Consider the following 11,307-nt stretch of genomic DNA (forward strand, 5'->3'; position numbering starts at 1 on the left):
AAGTTTGCTGAGATGACGTTTTGGGTTTTTTTTTTTTTCCACTTTTTATTTTCTGGTTTTATGCCCCAGAGAGGAAAGAAGGACCAATTCTCCAAGCACTTTATTAAGCACTCTCTTGGACAAAACCCTGTGTTAGCACCAAGAAAAGCACAGAGGGAGCGGACTGCAATTAAAATTGCCAGAAGGACTGCAGAGCTGTTCCTTCTCTCTGCTTCTCCCCACCTCAGCACAGCTGACCTATAAGTGGTTAATATGCATAGCTCCTTCCACTTTGCATTACCAAATGCCTTCCGCATAACTGCTCAGTCAATGTTCCCGACTGACCAGTTGTGATTTGTGGCCGCTAAGGGCTATTTGCATTGTTTCAGTCTGTGGCTGGTCTGAGCCTGTGTTCAAAAAAATCCAGCCTCCTCCTCCCTGCTCCTGGCCACACTGGACTTTCCGCTGAGCCTGGGGTGCCGCAGTGCAAGGGCAGACTCAAGTGCATCGGGGGCCACCTCTCACCAGCTAACATACCTTGACCTTGGTCAGTACTACAAAGGGACTGTACCTCTGGCTAGAAGCGCTCAGAGGGAAAACTAGGTTGGCAGGTGAGATCCATCAGAACCTGGAGGGTCCTGCTTCTTGCTGATGCATCTTAGCAAGTCAATGCCTTTCATTCGAACCATTATCACTTTTTTTCTCTAAATCCAGGAAGCAGTATTACAAATACTGCCAGCTACTAAAATGATGAAATATTGCCAACAGGAAACGATTTATTCAAATCAGAGAAAAGAAGGGGGAGCTCATTCCAAGAAGAGTCCATCTGTATAAATAGGTCTTTAAAAATGTCTACCAAGTAGAAACCAAACTGCTATGGCGGGGATTCCCAAGAGAGGAATGGTAGAGGGTGAGGAGAGAGGAGATAGTTTACCTCCTGTTTTATGTGTTTCTGTGTTGTTTGAGGTTTTTTTTTTTTTTTTTTGGCAATGAGCATTTCTATTACCATTTTGTTTGTTTTTGGTTTTTGGGTGTTTTTTTTTGCGGTACACGGGCCTCTCACTGTTGTGGCCTCTCCCGCTGCAGAGCACAGGCTGCGGACGCGCAGGCCCAGCGGCCATGGCTCACGGGCCAAGCCGCTCCGCGGCACGTGGGATCCTCCCGGACCGGTGCACGAACCCGTGTCCCCCGCATCGCGGGCGGACTCTCAACCACTGCGCCACCAGGGAAGCCCTCTATTACCATTTTGAAGACGAAAAGTATTATGTTCACCAAGAAGATGGCATTGGGTTTAAACTGTGATATTTACAAGACTGCTATTCACTTTACCAAGAAAGCTGGGGTTGTTTGTGAAAATGAAACTTTCAGAGGCTGGCTATATTTTTAATTTGTGATTGCTATTTCCCTGGGTACAACCAGCATGTTTGAAAATACATATGTTTTCATATATGCTGTAAGAAGCAGCTGTCCACAAATGGGATGAAAGCAACACAAAATGCATCTCTAACCAATTTCTTTTGTCCTCTCTAGATCTCATTGGCCTGCCATGTGTGTGCTTTATATATACAATTATGAGTCTAGCATCTCTGGTTTTTGTTGTTGTGTTTATACCCGAAACAAAGGGATGCTCTTTGGAACAAATATCAATGGAGCTGGCAAAAGAGTGAGTATTATGTGCACTGCTCTCCAAACAACACTCTTTGATCAAAACTTCAGCTTTTATATACAGTGGAATAATAATAATATCTGAAATTTTTTAGGATATTCCCTTTGGTGGAGAAACCATATCTCAAAGCATAATTCGAGTTTCTCTGCCATGCGTTTAATTTGGCTAATTCAGCTAAGGAATTAGAATAAGCAGAGCTTTCTAACAAGTGAAACTTTCAAAGCTCTTTTCAGTAATGATTGAAGAACCTCGCCCATCTCTGGTTTTCCACACAGTGGGTGGGAGTTGCTTGGGGTTTCAGGTGGTCCTGGAATGTCATGCTTGCCTTGTGCTAGCACCGTGGGCTTCAGCCTTCCACCTCTATCACACTTGTAGGTCTCTAAGCCCTAAACACTTGTTAAGGCTAAGGTTACCAGGAAAACTCTTGGGCTTAAATGTCTACAATTATTCCAAATATGGCACAAAGTGCACTAAGAAAGATAAAGAGTTTCCTACATGAATAGGCAGTTAGAACACTGGTTAAATAAAATTCATAGGGAGAGACTGCTTGAACAATTTGACGTAGCAGTGGCCTGGAGAATACTCCCCTCTTCTTTAGGAGCAGGTCTCACAGCTCTGACTGTCGAAACTGTGGCCTGGGGGAGGAGAGGATGCACAGGGGCCAGGAATGAAGGGGAACTTGTTGCTCTTCCTAGGATTTAATCATTCTGCCCAAAAATGTAGGGATACTTGTTCGTGGACTTTAATATAACAGGAGGAAACTACATAATTACAGTTTGTGCCTTTCTTCTAAAACAACTTTCATTACAGTAGAGAGAAATGTACGATGGCTACAGAAATTGTGGGCATAGCGGTTCTTCAGCTTTTGTCTGAAGGAAGGGTAAAGCTGATAGGAGAATTGATGGTAGGTATGTGTACAAATATATAGACTGAGCTCTTAATCCTGGCTTATTAGTATTATATAATATTTTTTTATTATTATTAGGGTATGAAGTAAGTAGGAATATGGATGTTTTTTACTTTGTACCTTATATACTTTAAAATGGTTTACAGGGAATTCCCTGGCGGTCCAGTGGTTAGGACTTGGCACTCTCACTGTCAGGGCCCGGGTTCAATACCTGGTCAGGGAACTAAGATCTCACAAGCCGAGAGGGGTGGCCAAAAAAAAAAAAAAAGGTTTACATTTTAAAGACATTTCATTTTAGTAAGCAGAAAAACTTTTCTCTTAACTCAAGGTAAATGTCAACTGTAGGGATAATTTTTGATGCTGATAAGGTCCTATTTTGAAAGCCTTCAATGAAAATGAAAAGTATTCATTTACAAAGAGAAATATAATTGTCAGGAAAGCCGGCTATCTCCTTGGCCTGGCCAGAGCATTGCCTGGCTCTATTCAAGTTGAAGTCAAATAATTGGATTTCTTGGAGAGCACAGAAACTGAACGACAATTAATTACACATACATGATTCAAATAACTAACAGCCTCAGACCTTGATAACACAGTGCATTCATCTGTAAACTGTAACATGAGAGTTATCTTTGAAGAGTTAACCCTATAGCCTTATGCCTTAAGGGCCAATGCAAATCCTCATCTTCAAAGCCTTGAGTAACCCTAGCCCTGATAGTATTCCTTTCACCAGGATCATCAATATTTTCTAATCCCACTTTTTTTTTTTTTTTGGTCACGCCACAGGGCATGCAGGATCTTAGTTTCCTGACCAGGGATCGAACCTGTGACCCTTGCAGTGGACATGGGGAGCCCTAACCACTGGACTGCCAGGGAATTCCCCCCATTTTCTTTTTATATTGCCTTAGCTAAAACTCCAGTGATTTCACTTCCTTCATTAAGTAGGTTATAAAGTTTTGGCATCTGGGAATGGTCTTGGCCCATTACCTTTCATATGTAACCTCTACAGTGCCTAGCTTGAAATTGATTCCTAGCAGATGATTAAAAAGTAGCCACTGTTCAGTTGGATACCTTGTGGTCAATCCAATGCTGAATTCATTGTGTGTGGGGATTAGATTAGGGGTAACAATATAAACCACAACAAGTTTTGATCTGTGGTTCACAGACGAGATTTAATCTTATGATCTAACAATCTGTGCAACAGCAAGAGGTATGTGTTCAGAAAAGGGAGACATATGGCCTGCACCATACCACTCCCTGCCCGCAACTTCAGAGATTATTCATTCAACTCATTGTTGGTTATCTACTATGGAGTAGACACTGTCTTAGGAAAAGACTGAAAATATAGGAGACAAAGAACCCATAGCTCCTTTATTTGGAGAGGCAGACCAGAAAACAGACCACTGCAATACACTGTGCTGGCAAGTGCAAAGGAAGGGCATATGTACTGGGGTAGAGAATGCCTTTAAAAATAAAGGTTTGTTACAATTCTTGTGAGCAGTACTAACTAAAAAATTGAAGCAGGGAGAAAGCAGTAATGAATTCATTGAACGAAACTAAGAATCACTCCTCATTGCCCTCTTTTTTAAAAAGTCTAACTTGAAGGCAGAATGTACTCAACGAATTAAGGTTAAGAAACCTTTAGATTTTTTTTTTTAATATGGGGCTGTCAGAATGGATCAAATTTCAAACCAAATGAAAATTTGAAGACAAAACTTAAGCCAATCTTTCCATCCAGTAGGCCTCCAGAATAAGACATTCCGTAAGAACATAGTGATCTGGGTGTCTAAGACTCAACAAAACATATTCATTCATTCAGAATTCGGGGTGGGGAAGAAATCTGTCTAAATTAACAAAACTCTGCATTATGAAATGTTTTTGAATTACTCAAACTTAAATCCAGTCCCTCTCCAAGAAAGTTTTAAATTGCAAATTAGGAGAGATCCAAAAGCCCGAGTACTACCCACCCCTAGACAGATTCCACAAGTACCAGGAGGTTGGTGTAGAAGAACAAATAGAGATAAGGGCACAGGTGAGAATTATGAAAGACGAGGTGGCAAAACAATTCTGCATTTCAAATTCATTTCTAGGAGGAGCAAGCAGCAGTGTCTACCAGGGATGCATTTTTGTGGGGAAAGCCCAGTACCTGAGGGCAGAAAGGAAACAGTTGCCTTCAGAAATCTTGGCTAACTCCGATTTCTGCAACATCAAAGAGCCTGGGACATGCCTTAGCTTGAAGCAGTAGGTTGGCAAATGCCTTAAAAATGAAAATGTAAGCAGCCTGAATGATATAAATTGACCAAAGTTATGTATGAAGTATGTGTGTTAAACGAGGTTCCCTGGAGGGAAATGGCAGAGGCAAAAATAGAAATAAAATACATAATGGTATTGAAAAGTGATCGAACTAGCTAAGTGAACGTGGGGGTGGTGGAAAGCCCCCGGGGACTTGTGAGGACACGAAAGTTGAAGTGAACTCGAAGATGGAGGACGGCTACTGCCGAGCTAAGGGAGTCTTCATGAACTTCGGAGTTAATGAAACAATTAATCAACTTTTGTCCCCAGGGAAAGAGAGTCCAGATGTGTATGTCCCAATGATTTCCTAAGCAGCAAGAAAGGAAACTATTTATAATATCAAATTAACTTCAAATTTGGTACTCCATACCGCTTGATATTTTCCTTTCTCATATTTGGAGCTGGCTTCTTTTCCTTCTATTTCTACAAGGCTGAGAAAACAAATATTCTTCCAAAGTTGTTAAGTTTCTTGTAAGATAAACAATGACTCAGTGGAGAGGTCAGAAAAGATTTCAGCAATAATGTAATTTGAAAGGATTTCATTTTGAACTTGTGCCCTGCCAGCTACAAGCACAAACACAAAATGGGACATTTGCCATATGTGCTGTTTCAGCTGTGACTTTCATTCTTTTCCCCAGTTTAAGTGGAAACAATTAGAGAAAACTAACAAGTTAATGTTTTGTAAATATTTTAGTTCTGAGACTTAGGTTATTTTTCACTTTTAGCAGCTCATTTTATGTGGTCATTCCTTCATTCACTCACCCAAATTCATTTATTCGCTAAATACTTACTGAGCACCTGTTCCGTGCCACGCACTGTTCTAGGTGCTATAACATTAATCAGTGAGCAAAAATGCCATGAGAATTAAGATAGTAAGTGTGTGTGTGTGTGGGTACTTTTGTTTTTTGGGGTTTTTGTTTCGTTGTACATTTTTATTAGAGTAGTTGATTTACAATGTTGTGTTAGTGTTTGCTGTACAGCAAAGTGAATCAGTTATACATATACATATATCCACTCTTTTTTAGATTCTTTTCTCATATAGATCATTACAGAGTATTGAGTAGAGTTCCCTGTGCTATACAGTAGGCCCATATTAGTTATCTATTTTATGTATAGTAGTGCAACACTTGTTATTTTCTATTTTTTTATTTTTTTGGTAGTGGCCAACCTAATGGCTTGAGGTGGTATCTTATTGTAGGGGGTACTTTATTTATTTATTTGTTTATTTATTTATGGCTGCGTTGGGTCTTTGTTACTGTGCGTGCGCTCTCTCTAGTTGCGGCGAGTGGGGGCTACTCTTCATTGCAGTGTGCGGGCTTCTCATTGCGGTGGCTTCTCGTTGCGGAGCACAGGCTCTAGGCATGCAGGCTTCAGTAGTTGTGGCACGCGGGCTCAGTAGTTGTGGCTCACAGGCTCTAGAGCGCAGGCTTAGTAGTTGTGGCGCACGGGCTTAGTTGCTCCGCGGCATGTGGGATCTTCCCGAACCAGGGCTTGAACCCATGTCCCCTGCACTGGCAGGCGGATTCTTAACCACTGCGCCACCAGGGAAGCCCAGGGGGGTACTTTTGACTGGTGATCTGAGAAGGTTATCCTGAGAGATAACATTTAAGATAAAATCTGAGTAGTAATGAAGAGCCAACCCTGCAAAGGTAGGGGGAAGGAGAATTCAGGCAGAGAACAGCTAGTGCAAAGACTAAATCAGAAACACACTGGACCTGTTCCAGGAACCAAAAGATGCTCAGGAGGCTGCGATCTTTGAGATCCAGTGGGGAAGTCGGTGGAGACTGACGTGTGGGGCTTTACAGACTGAGTTTGGATTTCATTCTAAGTGCAATGGGAAGCTACTAAAGTATTTTCAGCAGGGGAGTGACGTGACCTCATTTACTTTAAGGCGTGCCAAGCCAGCGTCTGCAGGCACACAGCTGAACATGGCTGAGAAAGCACACGAGCACAGGGCTGGGGCCCAGGTTCAATCATCCTGACTGACCTCAAGAGGCCCCCTCCATGCTACCTGGCAATCAGCCATGTCCCTTGTCCATGAACTGTCTCTCCTAGACAACTGCTCAATGCCAGCCTCTCTCTGGAAACCTCCCACCTCCTTAGCCGTCCTCACTGCCGCCAACAGCCTTGCTCCTGACTTCACGGAAGAAATGAACACAATCAGAAAGGGAACTTCCTTACCCTTCCACCTCAACCCACACATCAGTATTTGCATCCAAATACACCACCATCCCTCTGGGTTCTATCTTTTAACTCATTCCTATGTGAAGCCAACCACTTCATGCCCTCTGCCCTTCCCTTCTCCAGAACATTCCCCAACAGTCCTCCCTGATCACCCCTGCACCATCCATACTTTCCCTCTCTCCTAGATCTCTATGTCACATCAGCAGAGCAACCTTGTGTGATTTTTTTCCCCAGCTTAAAAAAAAAATCTTTTGATCCCATTTTCCTCCCTAGGTTTTGCTCTTGTATCATATTTTTAATTAGATTTATCTATTTTTATTTATTCATTTTTGGCTGTGTTGGGTCTTCGTTGCTGCTCGCGGGCTTTCTCTAGTTGCAGAGAGCGGAGGCTACTCTTGGTTGCCGTGTGCGGGCTTCTCATTGCAGTGCTTCTCTTGTTGCGGAGCATGGGCTCTAGGCACACGGGCTTCAGTAGTCGTGGCATGTGGGCTCAGCAGTTGTGGCTCACAGGCTCTAGAGCTCAGGCTCAGCAGTTGTGGCGCACAGGTTTAGTTGCTCCGTGGCGTGTGGGATCTTCCTGGACGAGGGATCGAACTTGTGTCCCCTGCACTGGCAGGCGGATTCTTAACCACTGTGCCACCAGGGAAGTCCTGCTCTGCTATCATTTATCTTCACCTGTATTCTTTGCCATCATTTATAGCAAAGTTCTTTCAGAGTTGTCTCTATTCACTGTCAGCAATTCCTCTCTTCCTATTCTCTCATGAACCTGCACTGATGAGACTTTTATGGCCATTACTCTACTGTCATTGCTCCTTTTAACATCCTGGCTACCTCCATGTTGCTAAACCCCGTGATCAGTTCTCATCCATTGTCTTAATAGCTCATGCAGTGACCATCCCCAGCACTGACTGGGGTGAGCACGCCCTCCTTCCCAAAATACTTGCTTCACTGCCTTCAGGGACCGGCCTCCTGGTTGTCTCCTACCAGTCACGCCTCCTCAGCATCCTCTGCTGGTTCCATCTCATCTTTCACTGTCTTAAAGTTGGTGTGCCCTAGGGCTTCGTCCTCTGACCCCTCCTCTGTCCCCTCACTGGCTCATTGATCTCAAAGTGATGGTCTTTACACCATCCATATGCCACTGAATCCAACATTTACATCTCCAGCTTCAATATCTCTCCTGAACACAAGGCTTGTCTATTCAACTGTTTGCCCTCCAACTCTTTTCAAATGTCTAACAAATATTACAAACATGATCTGAATTGAACCCCAATATTCCCCAAACCTACTCCACTCGCAGACTTCTCCACCTCAGTTGATGTCAACCTTATCCTTCGACTTGCTCTGGTCACAAACCTTGGCGTCTCCCCTGACTCTTTCCCTCCCACTCCATGTTCAATCTTTCAGAAAACAGCGTTGGCTCTAATTTAAAAATAGATCCAGGGATTTCCCTGGAAGCGCAGTGGTTAAGAATCCACCTGCCAATGCAGGGGACACGGGTTCGAGCCCTGGTCTGGGAAGATCCCACATGCATCGGAGCAACTAAGCCCTACGCCACAACTACTGAGCCTGTGCTCTAGAGCTTGTGAGCCACAACTACTGAGCCCCTGTGCTGCAACTACTGAAGCCCGTGCGCCTAGAGCCCGTGCTCTGCAACAAGAGCAGCCACTGCAATAAGAAGCCTGCACACCACAACGAAGAGCAGCCCCCACTTGCTGCAACTAGAGAAAGCCTGCACACAGCAATGAAGACCCAACGCAGCCAGAAATAAATAAATTAAATAAATAAATGTATTTAAAAAAAATATAGATCCAGAGCCTGCCACCTGCACTGCCCCTCCCTTGATCTGAGTCACCGTGCTCTCTCCTGCATTACTGTAGTAACCACCTGCCTGGTCCTGTTTTCAGCCTCCATCCCCTCTGATCTGTTTTCAGCACAGCAGCCAGTGATCCCTTTAAATATGATCAAGCTATTCCTTTGCTCAAATCCTCCAGCGGCTTTGATGGCCCGTACAGCCTACATATCCTTCTACTCTCCCCCTCTTTCACTCTCATCAGCTGCACTGGCCATTTTGCTGCATCCCAAACACACCACGCAATGCTCAAGACTCAGGGTCTCTGCCCTGGTTTCCTCTGTCTAGAGTTCCCTTCCCTTAGATATCTACTTGTCTCACCACTTTATCTCCTTCTGAATTGTCCTGTTACCCTATTTAAAATCACAATCATGTCCCAACTCTGCATCCACTCTCTTTTTTCAGTTTTTCCCCCAAAGCTGGTACCTTCTATATTTCACTTGGTTTCTTGTCTACCTCCTCTCACTCCATTAAGTTCCTTGAGGGCAGGGAATTTTGTATACTTTGTTCACTGTTGTTTCCCAGCACCTGGAATAATTTCTTCGCATATAATTGAAGCTCATTATTGAAAATGAATAAATTAATGAATTAACTGGATATAGGAGTAAGGCAATGAAGTAGTCAGGGTGGTACCTAAATTTTTAGCTTGCGAAACTGCACGGACGGTAACACAGGGGAGCCCTTTCAGAACTAGGTTTCAGGGCTGGAAGGATTGCAGAGGCGTCCATTAGACATCAGATGGATATAGCACTGGTTGGCAGCTGGATATGTTAAGCATGAAATTCTGGAGACACTCCGAGTCAGGGTCAGATTCGGGTAAGTGGTATTTAGGTTATGGAACCAGATGAGATCGTCTAGTCAGAGAGCAGAGAGGAGAATGAGGTGCAGGACCAAGCCCTGGATTACACCAACACGGAGAGAACAGGCAGAGAGTGAGTATCGAAAGGACTGAAAAGGAGCCAACGGTGAGGCTGGAGAGGAGCCAGGAGAATATGGTATCACTGAAGCCAGAAGGAGTGTTGTCAGAAGGAGGGACTGGATGATGCTGGGAAGGGGAGCAAACAGGACGATCATACCCTCGACTGTCTTTACCCATTGCTGCTCCTTTCACAAGCATCCCTCTCACCCTCGGCCCACCCTGTGTTTCAGCTCACTCTCTCAAGCACCTACCAGGACTGGGAATCCACTGAAGAGTCATCACCCGTGTCCTCACTTCCTTTCTTACCTTCCTTAGATCCCATGCACCACCCCTCCCTCTAGCCTGCCCTCTCTCCCTCCATTCAGGCGAAACTTAATTCTGATTAAGCCAATTCTTGGCTTGTTTTATCCCTGCGTCCAAGGAACTTGGCTTGAGACACACCCAACTATACTGACAAGTCCAGTTTTAAACTGATGAACATAAGTCTCAAGCAGGTCTTCAGGAATGTCCTGCAACCTACCACATGGCCCTGGTCAGTTGATTTTCCTACTGTCCAAGATGGTGGCCTCACACCCTGTCCCCTCTCAAGCCTCCAGCACTCCCTCCCACTTCCTCACTCTCTGCTGATGGTCTTGGGTTTTTAGTTCACTGAGAAAACAGAAAGAAAGAGCCCACTTCATCCTGCACACCGTCTATTCAACTACCTACATCTATGCCCACCTTCTCTCTCTCGGTGCAAAAGCCAATTCTTTCATTTGTCTTGAGCATGTCATCAATTTCCCCCTTCTATGGGATTATCATCACACACACACACACAGAGCTGCAGTACTCCCCATCCTAAACAACATACCTCCCTAGACCTCAAATCTCAAATTCCCCACCCGGTACCCACTCACTCCCTGCCCACTTTTCAGTTCCAGAGCGCTCTGTTGTCTCCAGGTCCTCACCTCTCATTCTTTCTTGAACTTACTGCTCTCAGGCTTTCTTTCCTGCTTTCTGACTCCCCAGGCTACTCACGACTTCTGCCGAGTTACCAAACCTCAGGGTCAGTTCCCGTGTCATGTGACTTTCCAGCAACACGTGCCCAGGCCCTCATGCTCCCTATCTTTAAACATTTTTTTTTTCCACTTGTCTTCTGGAGTATTAGTTTCCTGGTTTTCCTCCTACCTCATTAGTCATTCCTTGGTCTCTGCTGCTTCCCCTTCCTCCCTCCCTCCCTTCAAATACCATAACGCCCAGGGCTCAATCCTTAGATCTCCATCTACACTCACTTCTTGGATATATTCCCGTGGCTTTAACAGCCATCCATAAGTTGATGACTCCCAAATGATTATCTCTAGTCTCGGACCTTTTACCTGATTTTCGAATTCCAAAATCCAACTGTCCACTTGACATCTGTGGTTGGAACATCCAACAGGCATCTCTAATCTGACAGAACTCTTGATTTCCAGTCCCCTTATCACCCAGTCACATTTCCTCCACGGGTCTTCTGCTTGGGGGGAACTTCTGAGGCC

General features: G+C 44.3%; 1 protein-coding gene across 1 annotated transcript in view; it reads left to right on the forward strand.

Annotated features, from left to right (window-relative positions):
* Nucleotides 1-11,307, forward strand: part of SLC2A12 (solute carrier family 2 member 12) — a 56,591-nt gene that overhangs the window by 42,129 nt on the left and 3,155 nt on the right. The window contains exon 4 of the mRNA XM_067702039.1: nucleotides 1,510-1,642. Coding sequence (XP_067558140.1) covers nucleotides 1,510-1,642 — 133 coding nt within the window. The remainder of the gene's footprint in view (nucleotides 1-1,509; nucleotides 1,643-11,307) is intronic.

This window comes from Pseudorca crassidens, chromosome 13, assembly GCF_039906515.1.
Source record: "Pseudorca crassidens isolate mPseCra1 chromosome 13, mPseCra1.hap1, whole genome shotgun sequence".
Classification (NCBI taxonomy): domain Eukaryota; kingdom Metazoa; phylum Chordata; class Mammalia; order Artiodactyla; family Delphinidae; genus Pseudorca; species Pseudorca crassidens.